The sequence below is a fragment of the Nerophis ophidion genome, linkage group LG02, assembly GCF_033978795.1.
Source record: "Nerophis ophidion isolate RoL-2023_Sa linkage group LG02, RoL_Noph_v1.0, whole genome shotgun sequence".
Classification (NCBI taxonomy): Eukaryota; Metazoa; Chordata; class Actinopteri; order Syngnathiformes; family Syngnathidae; genus Nerophis; species Nerophis ophidion.
In genome coordinates, this window is record NC_084612.1 from 87,356,477 (window position 1) to 87,380,739 (window position 24,263).

The window sequence follows — 24,263 nt, forward strand, 5'->3', positions numbered from 1 at the left end:
TAGAGAGGAACCTCCATGCAGTATTTGAATGTATAAACACTGCCCCCTACTGACCAAATACTTAAACTTAGACTTTGACTTCCTTTTATTGTCATTCAAATTTGGACTTTACACTACAGATAAGAACGTAATATTGTTGCATTTTCTCATTGTAGTGCAGGATAAAATAGCAATAAGGTGCAGATATAAATAAATAGATAACTGCACAGGTAAATATATTGCACTTTTGCATATGCGTCCATGTTTATGGATGTATGTTATATTGTCTTTTTATTCCAGCGAGTTGATCTGTTTTTGGGGTGATTTGAGGGGACTATTATGATGCGTTCAAGAGTTTTATGGCCTGAGGGAAGAAGTTGTTACAGAACCAGTTCTGTAACAGAAAGACAGAGAAAACAGTCCTTGGTGGAGGTGGGAGGAGTCTCTGCAGATATTCCGAGCCCTGGTCAGACAGCGGCTTTTTGCGGTTTCCTGTACAGGAGAAAGAGGGGAACTGATGATCTTTCCGCCGTCCTCACCACTCTCTGCAGAGACTTCCAGTCTGAGGCATTGCAGGCTCCCGTCCAGACAGAGATGCAGTTGGTTAGTAGGTTCTCTATAGTGCCTCTGTAGAATGTGCTGAGAATGGGGGGCGGAGGGAACTGTGCTCTTTTCATCCGACGCAAAAAGTGCATGCACTGCTGAGCTCTTTTTACAAGAGCTCCGGTGTGTAGGGACCTGGTCATATTGTCAGTTATTCGTACCCCCAGGAACTTGGTCCTGCTTACCATCTCCACTGCTGTGTCTTTGATGAAGAGTGGAGCGTGGCTGGACTGGTGCCTCCTGAAGTCCACGATGATCTCCTTGGTCTTGTCGACGTTCAGGACCAGGTTGTTGGTTCTGTTTCACCTCCTCCCTGTAGTCCATGTCGTTGTTGTCACGGGTGAGGCCCACTACTGTTGTGTGGTCCGCATACTTCACAATGTGGTTAGTAGTGGACCTGGTACAGCAGTCATGGCCCATACTATTCTTAGTTATTTTTTGTCAAAAATATCCTTCAGGATGGATGAGCGTCAGACATCAGTTTATTTGATTACATCACAAATGTACATGATCTGTCATGTTAATGTATATGATACTGTACATCATATTTCTAATAGAAACTTGATAAACAAACACTGAAATATACAGCATGACACATTTAATGACCTTCAATTTAAATTTACATGACAGAGCTCAGGAAATAGTCCTGGCTCTGAAATGACAAATATAATCTGAGATGTTATATTTATATTACATTCCGTGGATATTTAATGTAAATAGTAAAAGCATACAACATCAGGTAAATAAGCTTTAATAATGGATTAGATTTATATACAGTAGCGTGTTTCTTGACACTCAAAGTGCTTCACAGACAAGTGAGACTCCGTCATTCATTCATTCATTTACTACACTTTATGTACTCGGGTAAGTGGGAAAGTTCCTGAAAAAGTTCCTTGTGGAAAATGGCCTATTCTTCTGGGGAGGGAAGTTAGAATATTGTAAGTTGATGCATGGTGGCACAGGGGTTACAATAGAATAGAATGGACTTTATTGTCATTATATCTGCATATAATGAGATTAAGGACTCCAATTTAAGATGTGGCAGTGGAAAGAAATATGGAATGAAAATAAATCACATAAGAAGTAATAAAGATACAAAATAGGAATTGAAATAAATGGACTACTATCCAATACAAACAATAAGCAATCCTGTACAATATACAATATACACAATACTGTACAATATACAGAGCAAAACAAGAGTATTGGAGTAATAAGTAATGACAATCGGTGTCGGACGTATTGCGCTCAAAGGGTAATATTGCACAGTAGGGTATCAGGGTAGGATGCTGTGTAGGGGTGAATAATCTATTATAAGGTTAAGTTCAAGATAGTGAAGCTGTCTCTGAGCCTGTTTGTCATGGCTCTGATGCACCTGTAGCGCCTGCCTGGTGGTAGCAGGTGGAACAGGTGGAAGCCCGGGTGTGTGCTGTCCTTGGTAATGTGGTTTTGCTTTGTTGAGGCAACGGGAGTTGTGTAAATCCTTCAGGGAGGGGAGGGGGGCAGCCGATGATTTTTTTTTGTGCAGAGTTTCTGACCCTCTGAATCGCCTTTTTATCTGCTTCAGTGCGGCTGGCGTACCACGCTGTTATGCAGTACGTCAGCTGGCTCTCGACAGCCGAGCGATAGAAGGTCACCATCCAGTTTTTTCTTCCTCAGCACCCTCAGGAAGTGGAGTCTCCGCTGGGCCTTCCGGATGACCGCAGTTGTGGTTTGTGCAGCCCTTTGAGACACTAGTGATTTAGGGCTATATAAGTAAACATTGATTGATTGATTGATATTTGGGGTCCAGGAGAGGTCAGCAGATATGGGGGTGCCGAGAAACCTGAAAGAGCTGACTCTCTCCACCTGCTCGCTGTTGATGTAGAAAGGGGCGGTGTTTTTCCTGAAGTCAAAGATGAGTTCCTTGGTTTTTGTGGTGTTCAGTGCCACACAGTACCCTCATTTCTGTATGCAGACTCCCTCCTCCCAGTGAATGAGTTTAAGCGTGTTGAAGAGGAATGACGTGCATGAACAGAAGCAGAGAGTCGCATGGCTCCTTCTGAATCCATCTCCTTATCCTCAGTCAACACGTTCAATCCTAAAACACACGGTGAACATGCAAAACATTCTGAAACAGTAAGAAAATTATTATCACAAAAATTGGAACAACCTAGTTTACCTGAGTTGGAGGGAAGAGTGAGTACTTGGTCTAAGAAGGATGTCTTTTCATCACGCTCTTTGGACACTGAAACAACAACACAAAGATAATTACATTCCAATCACGTTAGTGAGGTAAGGAAACTAACATCCTTACAAGGTATTGATTACATTTAAATAAATAACCATAAATGCATAACTAATATGATACTGTAAAACTTGCTGATTGTAATTAAGTGAAAATGAAAACATGACATGTAGCTTTAAATCAAGGATCACACCTTTTACTGCACTTGGTCGTCTGTTCCAAATATATTTATCAAAACATGCTGCAAGATCAAAGAAAAAATTAATAAATGAATATATAATGACTTGAAAAAAATAGGAATAAAGCGTGATGTGGGTTTACAGTTTGTGCACACAAAAAGTATTAGTTATAAATGTTTTCGAATGTTAATTTATCGTCAACAGTTTAATTCTCTCCATGGGATGAAAGAGGGCATCATACAGTTAGAGATGCTACCTCAGTAGAAGCATTTAAGTCCCATCTTTAAAACTCATTTGTATACTCTCGCCTTTGACAAAATACTCTAGTCGGCACATCTGCGGTCCTTCCCAAGGTTTTGCATTGTTCCCATTGGGTTGAGTTTTTTTATACCTTGATGTGAGATCTGAGCCGTGAATGTCTTTGTGGCTTGTGCAGCCCTTTGAGACATTTGTGATTTAGGGCTATATAAGTAAACTTCCATTAATTGATTGTCATTTGGCATGTTGAGTTTCTGTACCTTTTAGATATTGACGTTTGATGTATAAAATACAACAACAGATGATGAACAGAATGAAGGTACAGTTTAGGTTGACAATCCGTCGAGCCTCTGATCTTTTACCTGCACAGAAAAACAAAAGTCAAACTCAAATCAACTTTTCAAAATACAAAACCCAAAACCAATGTAGTTTGCACGTTGTGTCATGTTCGTGTTTCGTTTTCGAAGATGACCAGGTGACTTCACATTGATTTGTGTATGCGAAGATGGCTGATGAGGCCAATCTTTGTCTGGATTGACCGGCTGCAGTGAGGGCAGGTTATGGCTGGGGGGTGGCTGGCTGAGAGGGAGGAACAGTCTCTGGTCTTGCGGAGCTGTCGCTTCTGTTCGGCTTCATGGATGCGTTTTTCCTCGAAGTCTGCTACACTGTGGCAGACTGCAGAGCGCCAGTTTGAACGGGGTTGGGCATCGGCTTCCCAGGTCTCTGGGTCCAGACCACAGCCCTTGAGATTGGTCTTTAGGGTGTCCTTTAAGCACTTTCAGCTGTCCGCCGCGTGAGCGCTTTCCATGGTGCAGTTCACCGTACAGAAATATTTTTGGTAGGCGTTCGTTTGACATACGGCAGACATGACCAGCCCATCTCAGCTGGGAACGCTAGAGGATGGCATAGATGCTCTCCATCTCAGCCCCGTGGAGGACCTCAGTGTCTGGGATCTTGTCCTGCCACCTGATGTTGAGCAGCCTCCTGAGGGATCTCATGTAGAAGGGGTTGAGTTGTTTAGCATGCCGGCTGTATACAGTCCAGGTCTCACAGGCATACAGCAGGGCGGGTAGGACAACAGCACGGTAGACCTTAAGTTTGGTCCTTGGGCTGAGCCCTTTGCGCTCCCAGACAGAACTGCGGAGTCTGCCGAATGCAGCACTTCCATGCGCTATCCTATGCATGACTTCCTCGTCGATGTTGCCCATGCGTGACAAGGTGCTACCCAGGTAGACAAACTTTTCAACAGCTTTGAGGTCTTCACCACGTTGTGTAAATGGTAAATAAAAACAGAATATAATGATTTGACATTTTTTTTCAACTTATATTCATTTGAATAGACTGAGAACCTTATTGTATCTTTGCAAATAATCATTGACTTAGAACTTAATGGCAGCAACACATTGCAAAAAAGTTGGCACACTACCACTGTGGTACATGGCCTTTTCTTTTAACAACATTCAGTAAACGTTTGGGAACTGAGGAGACCAATTTTTGAAGCTTTTCAGGTGGAATTATTTCCCATTCTTGCTTGATGTACAGCTTAAGTTGTTCAACAGTCTCCGTTGTGGTATTTTAGGCTTCATATTGCACACATTTTCAATGGACTACAGGCAGGCCAGTCTAGTACACACACTCTTTTACTATGAAGCATTGTCTTGCTGAAATAAGCAGGGGCGTCCATGATAATGTTGCTTGGATGGCAACATATGTTGCTCCAAAACCTTTATGTACCTTTCAGCTTTAACGGTGCCTTCACAGATTTCTAAGCTAGTGTTTTTTAACCTTTTTTGAGCCATGGCACATTTTTTGCGTCGAAAAATGCGGAGGCACACCAACAGCAGAAATCATTAAAAGACCAAACTCAGTTGAAAGTAAAACATCGTCGTCACAATTGTTGGATATGATTTTAAAGCATAACCACCACTATAACTCTTGCCTCAAAGTACTGTCACCACCTGTCACATCACGCCCTGACTTATTTGGACTTTTTTGCTCTTTTCCTGTGTGTACTGTTGCGCTCCAATTTTGGTGGCCTTTTCCACGTTTTTGGTATTTTCCTGTAGCAGTTTCATGTCTTCCTTTGAGCGATATCTACTTTGTTTTAGCAATTAAGAATATTTCACTTGTTTTTGATCCTCCTTTGTGGAGACATTGTTGATTGTCACATCATGTTGGGATGTACTTTGTGGATGCCGTCTCTGCTCCACAGTAAGTCTTTGCTGTCGTCCAGCATTCTGTTTTTGTTTACTTTGTAGCCAGTTCAGTTTTAGTTTCATTCTCAAGTTAAGTTAAAGTACCAATGATTGTCATACACACAATAGGTGTGGTGAAATTTGTCCTCTGCATTTGTTCCATCACCCTTCTTCACCACCTGGGAGGTGAGGGGAGCAGTGACCCCCAATTCCAACTCTTGATGCTGAGTCCCAAGCAGGGAGGTAATGGCTCCCATTTTTATAGTCTTTGGTATGACTCGTCCGGGATTTGAACTCACAACCTACCCATCTCAGGGCGGACACTCTAACCACTAGGCCACTGCATGACCTTCCCTAAGCGGCAATGCCTTTTCTTAGGGGCACTCACTTTTTTACATTTTTGGTTTAAGTATTAGATACCTTTTTACCTGCACACTGCCTACCGCTGTTTCCGACATCTACAAAGCAGTTAGCTAGCTGCTGCCACCTACTGATATGGAAGAGTATTACAGGGTTACTCTGCCGAGTTCTAGACAGAGCAGACACTCAACAACGGATTATAATTACCGTATTTCCTTGAATTGCCGCAGGGCATATAGTATGTGCCTGCCTTGAATTACTGCCGGGTCAAACTCGCTTCGCAAAATAATTAGCGCATGCTTAGTATTACCGCCTGGTCAAACTCCTGACGTCACGAGTGACACTTCCCCTGTCATCATTTTCAAAATGGAGGAAGCTGATTTCAATACCGGTAATTTGAAATCGCATAAAGGGAAGACGATTAAGAGCTATTCAGTAAGATTTAAGGTCCAAGCTTACATCACACTCAAATTTTTACGGCATGCCTTTGGTCAGCGCTGGAGTGAGAAGAGGTTTTCAAATAATTAGCGCATGCTTACTTTTACCGCATGCCTTTGATAAGCGCAGGAGTGAGAAGAGGTTTTAAATGAATTAGCGCCCCGGCGGCAATTCAAGGGAAATACGGTACTGGTTTGCAAAACATATTTTTAACCCTATTAGGTGACATTACATAATCTCCCACGACACACCAGACTGTATCTCACGGCACACTAGTGTGCCACGGCACTGTGGTTGAAAAACACTGGTCCAAGCTTGGGCACTAATTAACCCCCATACCATCACAGATTCTGGCTTTGGAACTTTGCCCCTATACCAATCCTGATGGAACATTTCCTCTTTGTTCCAAGGGACACGGCGTCCACAGTTTCCAAAAAAAATTTGAAGCAATTGCATCAGTCCATCTTAGATGAGCTCGGGCCCAGCGGAACCGGCGGCGTTTCTGGGTGTTGTTGATAAATGGCTTTCGCTTAGCATAGTAGAGTTTTTACTTGCACTTACAGCTGTAGCGACCAACTGTAGTTACTGACAGTGGTTTTCTGAAGTGTTCCTGAGCCCATGTGGTGATATCTTTGACAAACTGATGTCGCTTTTTGTTGCAGTACCGCTTGAGGCATCCAAGGTAACGGGCATTCAATGTTACCTGCAGTGATTTCTCCAATTACTCTGAACCTTTTGATGATAGAACAGGCCTTAGATGATGAAATCCCTAAATTCTTTGCAATAGCTTGTTGAGAAATGTTGTTCTTTAACTGTTGGAAAATTTGCTCACACATTTATTCACAAAGTGGTGACCCTCGCCCCATTTTTGTTTGTGAATGACTGAGCATTTCATGGAAGCTGCTTTTTATACCCAATCATGGCACCCACCTGTTCCAAATAAGTGTTTGATGAGCAGTCCTCAACTTTCTCAAGCTTTATTGCAACATGTTGCAGACATCAAATTCCTCATGAGCTAATGTTTGCAAAAAATAATAATGTTTTCCAGTTCCAACATTAAGTATCTTGTCTTTGCAGTCTGTTCAATTGAATATAAGTTGTAAAGGATTTGCAAATCATTGTATTCTGTTTTTACGTGCCAACTTCACTGATTTTGGGGTTAGTACATTACATCCAAAATAAAATTTCAATATGTACCATCACCATTTCATAGCCGTCATTATTGATTATAATTACCCAGGAAGCAGTCCTTAGCGGTGAATGAAGCCGTTTCATTGGTCAGAGGGTTGCTGACATCACAACGATAAACTTGATCATCATCTTCATTCCTGACAGTTATTGTTAAATTTGGTCCAGTCTGCTCCTTTCCTGGTGAGCTCCACTTCAACTTTAATAAATGAGGATGTTTGGACTCTGTTGAGCACACAAGTGTCGCCTGCTTTGTGTCGCTCATCTCACAGGATATGTTGGGTTTGGATACTTTGTCTGTAAGAAAACAGAAGGATGGTCAACATGAGCTCAGATGTTCATTTGTTTTGTTTTTGGGGTGGAGATTCATGTCGTGTTGAGTCGTGTTCACATTTGAGCTCAAATGTAACACAATCAACACTATTGTTAATGAACCTAGATTAGACAAGTTAATATTTATAGTGCTCAATATTTGTGTTAAAATGTTTATGAATGGAAATGTAAACTTACCTATAACTTCAATTCTATACAGCAAAGTACGAGGTTCGTTGTTTATGTTCATTTCTAGGAGATAGTCTCCACTGTCTTCATATGTGGCGTTTTTGATGGTGAGTTCTGCAGAGACTCGGTCCAGAGTGATTCTGTTCTTGTATGAAGAAGGCACATAGTCCTCCGTGCCAGTAAACCATACCACATCATTGTCATTATGTACCCAGATAGATTCAATAGGTCGTTCAGAGATGGATGGCATGAAGTGTATGTCCTGACCCGTCAGGAAATATTTCACATCTTCTGCAGAAACTGTGAAAGGGACATAAACAGATAAATAGTCTTCAGCTGTAGTGGTGCACCATTAAGACCCTTTTTTATAAACAAAACACAAGAGACTTTAATGTGTATAAACACAGCATTATCTACTTTGCACGATTGTAATGAGAGTAATTACCATACTAACAAATAACATGTTACCTGCACTTTTTCAAAAAGCAGTTTTTGTCACCTGCACTTTTTACTGTCCAAAAATAATGTGATGTTATTAAATGGAGACAAGTCAAACACTGGCGCCAGGCGGAAAAAAGCCCTTCATGCTGAAACTCGTTTATTTAGGTCCCCCACAAGCTTGTCTATTGGCTCTCTGGGCTGCTTTCTGCCATCATTTAAATACGTATCATTCAAAATGGAGATAGATAATCATCCATACCTTATATTACTATTTGCAAAGTACATAAAAATACAAAATGTGTTTATTGATTTTTTTACGGAATTACATTCAGTCGTGTGCCCTGTTTTTGAAGGTTTGGTCATTACAGGGGACTTAAATGTGCAAGTGGATGTAGCCAATGACAGGCATGCTAAAGAACTCAGTGTTGTCCTTGAAATATTTGGTCTAACTGGCATGTAAAGGGGTCCACCCACAGCAGTGTGCACACTCTTCATTTGATCATTGCCAAGAGTTTTCGGACTGTTTTGTCGATGCTGCTTTATTGGATAGTTTGTGTGTTTTCTTTGACTTGTCTGTTAGACCCAAACCAGCATATAGATCTGCGGTTGTTGGGGGAAGACTTATAAATGAAAGCATACAGACACAGTTTGTGGAAATGCTTAGGTTTGAAAACGCCCCGTATGTTAATGTTGATGATCTGTCGAACTTTCATATGTCAAGTGTTGTAAATGTTTTGGTTAGAATGGTTAAAAGTAGTCAAAATGTGCCACAGAGAAATGAAGACTTGGTTTGGGCACAGAAAAGGGAGTGCCGCTGAGCCCAACGGAAATGTCAAAGTCAAGGTCCAAGCATTATGAGATTTACAAAGAAACGTCAAATGTTTTCAATCAGTCAATCAATCAAAGGTTATGGATACAGCCCTTAATCAAAAATGTCTCAAAGGGCTTCACAAACCACAACGACATCCTCAGATCAGATCCCAAATCAGTGTGTTGATGCAAAACTATTTTCTTCAGCTCAACTCAGACAAAACCAAAACAGGTAAAACATATTTCACATTCAGTATTTGCAATGTACCTTGACATGTTGGGAACAAACTCCCTTAAAATATGTACTGTATAATCCACCATAGAAAAATGGTAAGAATATATAATGAATAGCACAAACTTGATGACCTCAATGTCGTGAGTGTAAACCTGTATTTTATACTTTGATTGATTGATACTTTTATTAGTAGATTGCACAGTACAGTACATATTCTGTACAATTGACCACTAAATTGTAACACCCGAATAAGTTTTTCAACTTGTTTAAGTCGGGGTCCACGTTAATCAATTCATGGTACAAATATATACTATCAACATAATACAGTCATCACACAAGTTAATCATCATAGTATGTACATTGAATTATTTACATTATTTACAATCCGGGGGGTGGGATGAGGAGCTTTGGTTGATATCAGAACTTCAGTCATCAACAATTGCATCAACAGAGAAATGTGGACATTGAAACAGTGTAGGTCTTATTTAGTAGGATATGTACAGCCAGCAGAGAACATAGTGAGTTCACATAGCATAAGAACAAGTATATACATTAGAAGTACATTTGAGTTGTTTATAATCCGGGGAGATGGGATGTGAATGGAGGAGGGTATTAGTAAAGTGTTGAAGTTGCCTGGAGGTGTTGTTTTAGTGCAGTTTTGAAGGAATATAGAGATGCACTTACTTTTATACCTGTTGGGAGTGCATTCCACATTCTGTGGCATAGAAAGGGAATGAGTTAAGACCTTTGTTAGATCGAAATCTGGGTTTAACGTGGTTTGTGGAGCTCCCCCTGGTGTTTTGGTTATGGCGGTCATTTACGTTAAGGAAGTAGTTGGACATGTACTTCGGTATCAAGGAGGTGTAGCGGATTTTATAGACCAGGCTCAGTGCAAGTTGTTTTACTCTGTCCTCCACCCTGAGCCAGCCCACTTTGGAGAAGTGGGTTGGATTGAGGTGTGATCTGGGGTGGAGGTCTAAAAGTAGCCGGATTAGCTTATTCTGGGATGTTTGGAGTCTAGATTTGAGGGTTACTATTACTTATTTTATTAATAACACCATAGTTAACATGCCTGGAGCATTTTTATTGTATCTTTATCAACATGTGTTAGTTAGACTTTGCGTTTCATAGCTTTTTTTTCTCATTAATTTAGTTTGGTGGCAAAACACACAACAGGTGCAACACAACACAACATCAGATCTTTTTTCTATTCGTACAATGACTACATTTATAAAGAATTACAGGAAAAGCAACATCAGTACTTACCTGCAGTGAAAGTCCACATGAAATAGACCAGAACATGTTGGTAGTCCATTATAGACGATTCACGTCAAGCGATTTGACCAAAGTAGTTGGCTGTCTTTTGATAGCTTTTCAGTCACTGAACACAGCAAACCAAATGGGTGTGATTTGTCAAAGTGAAAGCCAGATAACCTACAACACCTGAGTTTCTTATCCAGTGATTTTCAAAATAAGAGCATAGCCAGAGCATTCATGGTATGTTAACACTTGTAAAGTATATGAAACAGCTGATTTAAATATGTGGCAACCTTTAACTTGTTCCTTAAACTTTACATCAGAGTTTTGTATTTTAACATTGATACATTTCTAACTGGATGTTTTAATCTGAAATCTGAAAATCAGTATGATTGCTTTTTTATATGAATGGTGTGATGGTGCACGTCAAGATTAAAGTTCACTGGCAATATGTCTTTTATAACTCAACTGAAAAGCCTGTTTTTCTACCGCTTATAAGCGGTAGAAAATAGATGGATGGAATAAGTAAGTGAAAGGGAAAGTTTGCATGGATTTTCGACATTAACAAAATCATTAAATGTGTAGGAACTTAATACTTTTCTTCACCTGATGTCAACTTTTTGTGTTTTGACATTTATAGAGAGGAACCTCCATGCAGTATTTGAATGTATAAACACTGCCCCCTACTGACCAAATTCTTAAACTTAGACTTTGACTTCCTTTTATTGTCATTCAAATTTGGACTTTACACTACAGATAAGAACGTAATATTGTTGCATTTTCTCATTGTAGTGCAGGATAAAATAGCAATAAGGTGCAGATATAAATAAATAGATAACTGCACAGGTAAATATATTGCACTTTTGCATATGCGTCCATGTTTATAGATGTATGTTATATTGTCTTTATATTCCAGCGAGTTAATCTGTTTTTGGGGGGATTTGAGGGGATTATTATGATGCGTTCAAGAGTTTTATGGCCTGAGGGAAGAAGTTGTTACAGAACCAGTTCTGTAACAGAAAGACAGAGAAAACAGTCCTTGGTGGGGGTGGGAGGAGTCTCTGCAGATATTCCGAGCCCTGGTCAGGCAGCGGCTTTTTGCGATTTCCTGTACAGGAGAAAGAGGGGAACTGATGATCTTTCCGCCGTCCTCACCACTCTCTGCAGAGACTTCCAGTCTGAGGCATTGCAGGCTCCCGTCCAGACAGAGATGCAGTTGGTTAGTAGGTTCTCTATAGTGCCTCTGTAGAATGTGCTGAGAATGGGGGGCGGAGGGAACTGTGCTCTTTTCATCCGACGCAAAAAGTGCATGCACTGCTGAGCTCTTTTTACAAGAGCTCCGGTGTGTAGGGACCTGGTCATATTGTCAGTTATTCGTACCCCCAGGAACTTGGTCCTGCTTACCATCTCCACTGCTGTGTCTTTGATGAAGAGTGGAGCGTGGCTGGACTGGTGCCTCCTGAAGTCCACGATGATCTCCTTGGTCTTGTCGACGTTCAGGACCAGGTTGTTGGTTCTGTTTCACCTCCTCCCTGTAGTCCATGTCGTTGTTGTCACGGGTGAGGCCCACTACTGTTGTGTGGTCCGCATACTTCACAATGTGGTTAGTAGTGGACCTGGTACAGCAGTCATGGCCCATACTATTCTTAGTTATTTTTTGCCAAAAATATCCTTCAGGATGGATGAGCGTCAGACATCAGTTTATTTGATTACATCACAAATGTACATGATCTGTCATGTTAATGTATATGATACTGTACATCATATATCTAATAGAAACTTAATAAACAAACACTGAAATCTACAGCATGACACATTTGATGACCTTCAATTTAAATTTATAAGACAGAGCTCAGGAAATAGTCCTGGCTCTGAAATGACAAATATAATCTGAGATGTTATATTTATATTACATTCCGTGGATATTTAATGTAAATAGTAAAAGTATACAACATCAGGTAAATAAGCTTTAATAATGGATTAGATTTATATACAGTAGCGTGTTTCTTGACACTCAAAGTGCTTCACAGAGAAGTGAGACTCCATCATTCATTCATTCATTTACTACACTTTATGTACTCGGGTAAGTGGGAAAGTTCCTGAAAAAGTTCCTTGTGGAAAATGGCCTATTCTTCTGGGGAGGGATGTTAGAATATTGTAAGTTGATGCACGGTGGCACAGGGGTTACAATAGAATAGAATGGACTTTATTGTCATTATATTTACATATAATGAGATTAAGGACTCCAATTTAAGATGTGGCAGTGGAAAGAAATATGGAATAAAAATAAATCACATAAGAAGTAATAAAGATACAAAATAGGAATTGAAATAAACAGACTACTATCCAATAAAAAAAATAAGCAATCCTGTACAATATACAATATACACAATACTGTACAATATACAAAACAATATACACAATACTGTACAATATACAAAACAATATACACAATACTGTACAATATACAAAACAATATACACAATACTGTACAATATACAGAGCAAAACAAGAGTATTGGAGTAATAAGTAATGACAATTGGTGTCAGACGTATTGCACTCAAAGGGTAATATTGCACAGTAGGGTATCAGGGTAGGATGCTGTGTAGGGGTGAATCATTTATTATAAGGTTGAGTTGAAGATGGTGAAGCTGTCTCTGAGCCTGTTTGTCATGGCTCTGATGCACCTGTAGCGCCTGCCTGGTGGTAGCAGGTGGAACAGGTGGAAGCCAGGGTGTGTGCTGTCCTTGGTAATGTGTTTTGCTTTGTTGAGGCAACGGGAGTTGTGTAAATCCTTCAGTGAAGGCAGGGGGTCAGCCGATTATTTTTTTTTGCAGAGTTTCTGACCCTCTGAATTGCCTTTTTGTCTGCTTCAGTGCGGCTGGCGTACCACGCTGTTATGCAGTACGTCAGCGGGCTCTCGACAGCCGAGCGATAGAAGGTCACCATCCAGTTTTTTCTTCCTCAGCACCCTCAGGAAGTGGAGTCTCCGCTGGGCCTTCCGGATGACCGCAGTTGTATTTGGGGTCCAGGAGAGGTCAGCAGATATGGGGGTGCCGAGGAACCTGAAAGAGCTGACTCTCTCCACCTCCCAACCGTTGATGTAGAAATGGGCGGTGTTTTTCCTGACGTCAAAGATGAGTCCCTTTGTTTTTGTGGTGTTCAGTGCCACAGGTTATCCTCATTTCAGTTTGCATGTTCTCCCCGTGACTGCGTGGGTTCCCTCCAGGTACACCGGCTTCCTCCCACCTCCAAAGACATGCACCTGGGGATAGGTTGATTGGCAACACTAAATTGGCCCTAGTGTGTGAATGTGAGTGTGAATGTTGTCTATCTGTGTTGGCCCTGCGATGAAGTGGCGACTTGTCCAGGGTGTACGCCGCCTTCCGCCCGAAACCAGCTGAGATAGACTGCAGCACCCCCCGCGACCCCGTACGGTACTAGCAGTAGAAAATGGATGAATGGATGGAAGTTGATGACAGGTCATGTTGCTGACCTCCATTTTTGTTTCAAGATGGCCTTTTAGCATAAATGGCTTCAGTTACTCTTTTTTTTTCTAATCTTTGAAGAATGAATTGACTTTATTCAATTTGTAATTATTCTCTCGCTGAAATCGTTCTTCTTTTTGAGATGTACATTTCTTTCATGTGTAGAAATGATTCCCGACCAACTGTTGCTTCGTCTTCTACTTCCTGAAAGTTCAGTGATATTGTGTGAGATTGGTGAAGAGGAAGTACGTGCATGAACAGAAGCAGTGAGTAGCATGGCTCCTTCTGAATCCATCTCCTTATCCTCAGTCGACACGTTCAATCCTAAAACACACGGTGAACATGCAAAACATTCTGAAACAGTAAGAAAATTATTATCACAAAAATTGGAACAACCTAGTTTACCTGAATTCCGCTTTTTTCTTTTTTTATTGTGATTGGAGGGAAGAGTGAGTACTTGGTCTAAGAAGGATGTGTTTTCATCACGTTTTTTGGACACTGAAACAACAACACAAAGATAATTACATTCCAATCACCTTAGTGAGGTAAGGAAACTAACATCCTTACAAGGTATTGATTACATTTAAATAAATAACCATAAATGCATAACTAATATGATACTGTAAAACTTGCTGATTGTAATTAAGTGAAAATGAAAACATGACATGTAGCTTTAAATTAAGGATCATACCTTTTACTGCACTTGGTCTTCTGTTCCAAATATATTTATCAAAACATGCTGCAAGATCAAAGAGAAAATTAATAAATGAATATATAATGACTTTAAAAAAATGGGAATAAAGCGTGATGTGTGTTTACAGTTTGTGCACACAAAAAGTATTAGTCATAAATGTTTTTGATTGTACATGATATTAATTTATCGTCAACAGTTTAATTCTCTCCATGGGATGAAAGAGGGCATCATACAGTTAGAGATGCTACCTCAGTAGAAGCATTTAAGTCCCATCTTTAAAACTCATTTGTATACTCTCGCCTTTGACAAAATACTCTAGTCGGCACATCTGCGGTCCTTTCCAAGGTTTTGCATTGTTCCCATTGGGTTGAGTTTTTTATACCCTGATGTGAGATCTGAGTCATTAATGTCGTTGTGGCTTGTGCAGCCCTTTGAGACATTTGTGATTTAGGGCTATATAAGTAAACTTCGATTAAGTGATTGTCATTTGGCATGTTGAGTTTATGTACCTTTTAGACGTTGACGTTTGAAGTATAAAGCACAACACCAGATGATGACCAGAGTGAAGATACAGACTAATATGATAATTGGTAGAGCCTCTGATCTTTTACCTGCACAGAAAAACAAAAATCAATCTCAAATCAACTTTTCAAAACACAAAACGCAAAACCATTGAAGTTGGCATGTTGTGTAAATGGTAAATAAAAACAGAATTCAATGATTTTCAAATACTTTTCAACATATATTGAATAGACTGCAAAGACAGGCTATGAGAAACTTATTTTATTTTTGCAAGTAATCATCAACTTAGAACTTATTGGCAGCAACACATTGCAAAAAAGTTGGCACAGGGATATTTCTACCACTGTGTTCCATGGCCTTTCCTTTTAAAAACACTCAGTAAACATTTGGGAACTGAGGAGACCAATTTTTGAAGTTTTTAAGGTCGAATTCTTTCCCATTCTTGCTTGATGTACAGCTAAAGTTGTTCAACATTCCCGGGTCTCCGTTGTGGTATTTTAGGCCTCATTATGCACCACACATTTTCAATGGGTGACAGGTCTGGACTAAAGGCAGGCCAGTCTAGTACACACACTCTTTTACAATGAAGCCACGCTGTTGTAACACGTGGCTTGGCATTATCTTGTTGAAATAAGCAGGGGCGTCCATGATATTGTTGCTTGGAAGGCAACATATGTTGCTCCAAAACCTGTATGTACCTTTCAGCATTAACGGTACCTTCACAGATGTGTAAGTTACCGTATTTCCTTGAATTGCCGCCGGGCATGTAATATGCACCTTGAACTACTGCCGGGTCAAACTTGCTTCCCAAAATTATTAGCGCATGCTTACTATTACCGGCGGGTCAAATTTGTGACATCACGAGTGACACTTCCCCTGACAAACACATTTCGGGAGAACATCGGCTCTGTAACACATTATAAACGCAACATAACAATTACCCGGAATGCAATTCATCCATGACTCTCACTGCTTATATTATACACCCCGCTAGCACCAAACCCACCCCGCCCCCCCTCCCCTCCTCCGTGCGTCGGTTGAGGTGGGCGGGGTTGGGGGAGCGGGCGTGTATAATATAAGCAGTAAGAGTCATGGATGTATTGCATTCTGGGTAATTATGTTGCGTTTATAATGTTTTACAGAGCCGATGTGTTTGTCATTCTTGTTTGGTGTGGGTTCACAGTGTGGAACATATTAGTAAGAGTGTTAAACTTGTTTATATCATCACATCCTTCAGTGTAACTTGTACCACCCAGTATGCCTTCCAATCTCGTCGTGTGACGATAGAAGCAGCGAAATGCATGTGTCAATTATAGGCTATTCCATACTTGCCAACCCTCCCGGATTTTCCGGGAGAATCCCGAAATTCAGCTCCACTCCCGGGACAAATTTCCTCCCGTAAACCTCCCGAAATTCAGGCGGAGCTGGACGGAGCTGGAGGCCACGGCCCTTCCAGCTCCATGAGAACCTACTCAGCAATATTGTGACCCTCTTAAACAGGACAATACTGCCATCTGCTGTACATAGATTAGAACACAACGTTATTTATTGAAACCTGGGGGATATTCACACTATAGCCCACTCATAATGAGCTATGATATTAATATGACACAAAATATGTTTTATACTATATGAACAACATTGTAGCGTAAGATGGGCTTCATTTGATATCTTTACTCATGGATGCCAGGAAATGCTGGCGCGCTGCACGATTATTACAAGGTTTATTGATCATGTTGATTTTATACACTGTCACATGAGCGGAAGCAATGCAGACTTAGTCAACAGCCACACGGGTCACACCGATGGTGGCCGCATAAAAAACACCAACACTGTCACAAAAATGCACCCCACTGTGAACCCACACCAAACAAGAACAACTAACGCATTTCGGGAGAACATTAGTACCGCAACGTAACATAATCACAACGGAACCAATACCCAGAACACTTTGCAACACCGACTCTCAACGAACCCAGCTAGGTGGGGGCTGTGTAGCGTCCCGGAAGAGTTGGTGTTGCAAAGGGTTCTGGGTATTGGTTCTGTTGTGTTTATGTTGCGTTGCGGTGCTAATGTTCTCCCGAAATGCATTTGTTGTTCTTGTTTGGTGTGGGTTCACAGTGGAGTGCATATTTGTGACAGTGTTGGTGTTGTCTATGCGGCCACCATCGGTGTGACCTGTGTGGCTGTTGACTAAACGTGCATTACTTTCACTTATGTGGATGTTTTCAAAGTCCACATAATCAATAAAGCAGGTAGAGGTTGTACATACAGTGTGTCAGCATTTCTTGACATCTATGAATAATGTCATTTAATAAAATCTGTCCAATGCTACATTATATATAGTAATATAAATATATATTGTTGAAATTCACTGGAGGTCAAGTACTTCATACATACATACATATATATATATATATATATATATATATATATATATATATATATATATATATATATATATATATATATATATATATATATATACACATATATGTATATATATACAAAATATATATGAAATACTCCCGTTGGTGAATTATACTACTCCCCTCTTAACCACGCGCCCCACCCGCGACCGCGCCCCCTACCCCCCACCTCCCGAAATCAAGGGTCTCAAGGTTGGCAAGTATGGGTTATTCCAAGCCTTCAGTGCTGAAAGTAATAAACATAATAACGTTTTTTTTTTTAATTAAATGTGCTTTTCGTGATGGTATCCTCACATCACACTCAATATTTTACTGCATGCCATTGGTAAGTGCAGGGGTGAGAAGAGGTTTTAAAGTTATTAGCGCCTGCTTACTATTACCGCATGCCTTGAATAGGCGCAGGAGTGAGAAGAGGTTTTAAATTAATTAGCGCCCCGGCGGCTATTCAAGGAAATAGGGTACCCATGCCTTGTGCACTAATACACCCCCATACCATCACAGATGCTGGATTTTGAACTTTGCCCCTATAACAATTCTGATGGTTCTTTTCCTCTTTGTTCCGAGGGACACGGCGTCCATAGTTTCCCAAAAAAATTTGGAACAACTGCATCGGTCCATCTTAGATGAGCTCGGGCCCAGTGAAACCGGCGGCGTTTCTGGGTGTTGTTGATAACCGGCTTTCGCTTAGCATAGTAGAGTGTTAACTTGCACTTTCCGCTGTAGCGACCAACTGTAGTTACTGACAGTGGTTTTCTGAAGTGTTCCTGAGCCCATGTGGTGATATCTTTGACAAACTGATGTCGCTTTTTGTTGCAGTACCGCTTGAGGCATCCAAGGTCACGGGCATTCAATGTTATCTGCAGTGATTTCTCCAATTTCTTTGAACCTTTTGATGATAGAACAGGCCTTAGATGATGAAATCCCTAAATTCTTTGCAATAGCTTGTTGAGAAATGTTGTTCTTTAACTGTTTGAAAATTTGCTCACACATTTGTTCACAAAGTGGTGCCCCTCGCCCCATTTTTGTTTGTGAATGACTGAGCATGTCATGGAAGCTGCTTTTATACCCAATCATGGCACCCACCTGTTTCCAATTAGCCTGTTCACCTGTAGGATGTTCCAAATAAGTGTTTGATGAGCAGTCCTCAACTTTCTCAAGCTTTATTGCAACATGTTGCAGGCATCAAATTCCTCATGAGCTAATGTTTGCAAAAAATAATAATGTTTTCCAGTTCCAACATTAAGTATCTTGTCTTTGCAGTCTGTTCAATTGAATATAAGTTGTAAAGGATTTGCAAATCATTGTATTCTGTTTTTACGTGCCAACTTCACTGATTTTGGGGTTAGTACATTACATCCAAAATAAAATTTCAATATGTACCTAAACCATTTCATAGCCATCATTATTGATTATAATTACCCAGGAAGCAGTCCTTAGCGGTGAATGAAGCCGTTTCATTGGTCAGAGGGTTGCTGACATCACAACGATAAACTTGGTCATCATCTTCATTCCCGACAGTTATTGTTAAATTTGGTCCAGTCTGCTCCTTTCCTGGTGAGCTCCACTTCAACTTTAATAAATGAGGATGTTTGGACTCTGTTGAGCACACAAGTGTCGCCTGCTTTGTGTCGCTCATCTCACAGGATATGTTGGGTTTGGATACTTTGTCTGTAGGAAAACAGAAGGATGGTCAACATGAGCTCAGATGTTTTTTGGTTTTGTTTTTGGGATGGAGATTCATGTCGTGTTGAGTCGTGTTCACATTTGAGTTCAAATGTAACGTTTATGAATGGAAATATAAACTTACCTATAACTTCAATTTCACACTGGAAAGTATGCAGCTCGTTGTTTATGATCATTCCAAGGTGATAGACTCCACTGTCTTCATATTTGGCGTTTTTGATGGTGAGTTCTGCAGAGACCCGGTCCAGAGTGATTCTGTTCTTGTATGAAGAAGCCACATCGTCCTCCGTGCCAGTAAACAATACCACATCATTGTCATTATGGAGCCAGATAAATCTAATAGGTTGTTCAGAGATGGATGGCATCAAGTGTATGTCCTGACCCTTCAGGAAATATTTCACATCCTGTGCAGAAACTGTGAAAGGGACATAAACAGATAAATAGTCTCCAGCTGTAGTGGTGCACCATTAAAGGCCTACTGAAATGATATTTTCTTATTTAAACAGGGATAGCAGGTCCATTCTATGTGTCATACTTGATCATTTCGCGATATTGCCATATTTTTGCTGAAAGGATTTAGTAGAGAACATCGACGATAAAGTTTGCAACTTTTGGTCACTAATAAAAAAGCCCTGCCTGTACCGGAAGTAGCAGACGATGTGCGCGTGACGTCACGGGTTGTGGAGCTCCTCAGATCTGAACATTGTTTACAATCATGGCCACCAGCAGCGAGAGCGATTCGGAACGAGAAAGCGACGATTTCCTAATTAATTTGAGCGAGGATGAAAGATTCGTGGATGAGGATAGTGAGAGTGAAGGACTAGGAAAAAAAAAAGGCGAGGGCAGTGGGAGCGATTCAGATGTTATTAGACACATTTACTAGGATAGTTCTGGAAAATCCCTCATCTGCTTATTGTGTTAATAGTGTTTTAGTGAGATTATATGGTACCTGAAAGTCGAAGGGGTGTGGCCACAGGTGTGGTGACCGCCAGTGTCTCCGGTGGGAGGAGGTAATATTCCGCAGCTGCAGGAGGACGCAAGCTCCGCTCATGTCCACGATAAGAGCCGACTTATTAGCACAATTTTCTCACCGAAACCTGCCGATTAGGCTTAGGTCGGGAACCATGTTTGCTTGACCGCTCTGTTCCATAGTAAAGCTTCACCTTTGGGAATGTAAACAAGGAAACACAGACTGTGTTTGTGTGGCTAAAGGCAGCTGCAAAACACCGCTTTCCACCAACAGCTTTCTTCTTTGACGTCTTCATTATTAATTGAACAAATTGCAAAAGATTCAGCAACACAGATTTCCAGAATAATGTCTAATTATGCGATGAAAAGAGACGACTTTTAGCCGTGAGCGGTGCTGGGAGAACATGTCCGCTACCACCGGTGACATCACGCGCACGCGTCATCATACGCGTCATCATTCCGCAACGTTTTCAACAGGATACATCCCGGGAAATTTAAAATAGCAATTTAGTAAACTAAAAAGGCCGAATTGGCATGTGTTGCCATGTTAATATTTCATCATTGATATATAAACTATCAGACTGCGTGGTCGGTAGTAGTGGGTTTCAGTAGGCCTTTAAGACCCTCTTTACAAACAAAACCCCACAACAGACTTTAGTGCCTATAAACACAGCATTATCTACTATGCACGATTGTATTGAGAGTAATTACCATACTAACAAATAAAATGTTAGCTGCACTTGTTCAAAAAGCAGTTTTTGTCACCTGCACTTTTTACTGTCCAAAAATAATGTGATGTTATTAAATGGAGACAAGTCAAACACTGGCGCCAGGCGGAAAAAAGCCCTTCATGCTGAAACTCGTTTATTTAGGTCCCCCACAAGCTTGTCTATTGGCTCTCTGGGCTGCTTTCTGCCATCATTTAAATACGTATCATTCAAAATGGAGATAGATAATCATCCATACCTTATATCACTATTTGCAAAGTACATAAAAATACAAAATGTGTTTATTGTTTTTTTTACGGAATTACATTCAGTCGTGTGCCCCGTTTTTGACGGTTTGGTCATTACAGGGGACTTAAATGTGCAAGTGGATGTAGCCAATGACAGGCATGCTAAAGAACTCAGTGTTGTCCTTGAAATATTTGGTCTAACTGGCATGTAAAGGAGTCCACCCACAGCAGTGTGCACACTCTTCATTTGATCATTGCCAAGAGTTTTCGGACTGTTTTGTCGATGCTGCTTTATTGGATAGTTTGTGTGTTTTCTTTGACTTGTCTGTTAGACCCAAACCAGCATATAGATCTGCGGTTGTTGGGGGAAGACTTATAAATGAAAGCATACAGACACAGTTTGTGGAAATGCTTAGGTTTGAAAACGCCCCGTATGTTAATGTTGATGATCTGTCGAACTTTCATATGTCAAGTGTTGTAAATGTTTTGGTTAAAATGGTTAAAAGTAGTCAAAATGCGCCACAGAGAAATGAAGACTTGGTTTGGGCACAGAAAAGGGAGTGCCGCTGAGCCCAACGGAAATGTCAAAGTCAAGGTCCAAGCATTATGAGATTTACAAAGAAACGTCAAATGTTTTCAATCAGTCAATCAATCAAAGGTTATGGATACAGCCCTTAATCAAAAATGTCTCAAAGGGCTTCACAAACCACAACGACATCCTCAGATCAGATCCCAAATCAGTGTGTTGATGCAAAACTATTTTCTTCAGCTCAACTCAGGCAAAACCAAAACAGGTAAAACATATTTCACATTCAGTATTTGCAATGTACCTTGACATGTTGGGAACAAACTCCCTTAAAATATGTACTGTATAATCCACCATAGAAAAATGGTAAGAATATATAATGAATAGCACAAACTTGATGACCTCAATGTCGTGAGTGTAAACCTGTATTTTATACTTTGATTGATTGATACTTTTATTAGTAGTTTGCACAGTACAGTACATATTCCGTACAATTGACCACTAAATGGTAACACCCGAATAAGTTTTTCAACTTGTTTAAGTCGGGGTCCACGTTAATCAATTCATGGTACAAATATATACTATCAGCATAATACAGTCATCACACAAGTTAATCATCATAGTATGTACATTGAATTATTTACATTATTTACAATCTGGGGGGTGGGATGAGGAGCTTTGGTTGATATCAGAACTTCAGTCATCAACAATTGCATCATCAGAGAAATGTGGACATTGAAACAGTGTAGGTCTTATTTAGTAGGATATGTACAGCCAGCAGAGAACATAGTGAGTTCACATAGCATAAGAACAAGTATATACATTAGAAGTACATTTGATTATTTACATTAGGTTATTTACAATCCGGGGAAATGGGATGTGAATGGAGGAGGGTATTAATAAAGGGTTGAAGTTGCCTGGAGGTGTTGTTTTAGAGCAGTTTTGAAGGAATATAGAGATGCACTTACTTTTACACCTGTTGGGAGTGCATTCCACATTGATGTGGCATAGAAAGAGAATGAGTTAAGACCTTTGTTAGATCGAAATCTGGGTTTAACGTGGTTTGTGGAGCTCCCCCTGGTGTTGTGGTTATGGCGGTCATTTACGTTAAGGAAGTAGTTGGACATGTACTTCGGTATCAGGGAGGTGTAGCGGATTTTATAGACTAGGCTCAGTGCAAGTTGTTTTACTCTGTCCTCCACCCTGAGCCAGCCCACTTTGGAGAAGTGGGTTGGATTGAGGTGTGATCTGGGGTGGAGGTCTAAAAGTAACCGGATTAGCTTATTCTGGGATGTTTGGAGTCTAGATTTGAGGGTTACTATTACTTATTTTATTGATAACACCATAGTTAACATTCCTGGAGCATTTTTATTGTATCTTTATCAACATGTGTTAGTTAGACTTTGCATTTTATAGCTTTTTTTTCTCATTAATTTAGTTTGGTGGCAAAACACACAACAGGTGCAACACAACACAACATCAGATCTTTTTTCTATTCGTACAATGACTACATTTATAAAGAATTACAGGAAAAGCAACATCAGAACTTACCTGCAGTGAAAGTCCACATGAAATAGACCAGAACATGTTGGTAGTCCATTATAGAGGATTCACGTCAAGCGATTTGACCAAAGTAGTTGGCTGTCTTTTGATAGCTTTTCAGTCACTGAACACAGCAAACAAAATGGGTGTGATTTGTCAAAGTGAAAGCCAGATAACCTACAACACCTGAGTTTCTTATCTATTGATTTTCAAAATAAGAGCATAGCCAGAACATTCATGGTATGTTAACACTTGTAAAGTATATGAAACAGCTGATTTAAATATGTGGCAACCTTTAACTTGTTCCTTAAACTTTACATCAGAGTTTTGTATTTTAACATTGATACATTTCTAACTGGATGTTTTAATCTGAAATCTGAAAATCAGTATGATTGCTTTTTTATATGCATGGTGTGATGGTGCACGTCAAGATTAAAGTTCACTGGCAATATGTCTTTTATAACTCAACAGAAAAGCCTGTTTTTCTACCGCTTATAAGCGGTAGAAAATAGATGCATGGAATAAGTAAGTGAAAGGGAAAGTTTGCATGGATTTTCGACATTAACAAAATCATTAAATGTGTAGGAACTTAATACTTTTCTTCACCTGATGTCAACTTTTTGTGTTTTGACATTTATAGAGAGGAACCTCCATGCAGTATTTGAATGTATAAACACTGCCCCCTACTGACCAAATTCTTAAACTTAGACTTTGATTTCCTTTTATTGTCATTCAAATTTGGACTTTACACTACAGATAAGAACGTAATATTGTTGCATTTTCT

At 40.2% G+C, this 24,263-nt stretch overlaps 2 protein-coding genes across 9 annotated transcripts in view; both read right to left on the reverse strand.

The window, feature by feature from the left end:
- The window catches only part of LOC133547854 (CD48 antigen-like), a 53,877-nt gene extending 43,050 nt beyond the window's left edge, over positions 1-10,827 (reverse strand). Inside the window, exons 1-7 of one of the 5 annotated variants that reach the window (XM_061893340.1) lie at positions 10,681-10,827; positions 7,938-8,228; positions 7,476-7,724; positions 3,507-3,608; positions 3,003-3,050; positions 2,744-2,809; positions 1,047-2,662 (exon numbers count right to left, since the gene is read on the reverse strand). In XM_061893340.1, the coding sequence (XP_061749324.1) occupies positions 2,505-2,662; positions 2,744-2,809; positions 3,003-3,050; positions 3,507-3,608; positions 7,476-7,724; positions 7,938-8,228; positions 10,681-10,729 (963 nt within the window). In that variant the 5' untranslated portion in view covers positions 10,730-10,827 and the 3' untranslated portion in view covers positions 1,047-2,504. Of the gene's footprint in view, positions 1-1,046; positions 2,663-2,743; positions 2,810-3,002; positions 3,051-3,506; positions 3,609-3,982; positions 4,505-7,475; positions 7,725-7,937; positions 8,229-10,680 lie in introns of those variants that run through there. The other 4 variants (XM_061893343.1, XM_061893357.1, XM_061893366.1 and 1 more) reach the window with 4 other exon arrangements.
- Positions 10,828-12,354: 1,527 nt separating this feature from the next.
- Positions 12,355-24,263, reverse strand: part of LOC133547781 (CD48 antigen-like) — a 35,703-nt gene continuing 23,794 nt past the window's right edge. For 2 of the 4 annotated variants that reach the window (XM_061893334.1, XM_061893315.1), the window contains one exon: positions 12,355-14,483. In XM_061893334.1, the coding sequence (XP_061749318.1) occupies positions 14,257-14,483 (227 nt within the window). In that variant the 3' untranslated portion in view covers positions 12,355-14,256. Of the gene's footprint in view, positions 14,484-14,564; positions 14,658-14,850; positions 14,899-24,263 lie in introns of all 4 variants that reach the window. The other 2 variants (XM_061893310.1, XM_061893322.1) reach the window with 2 other exon arrangements.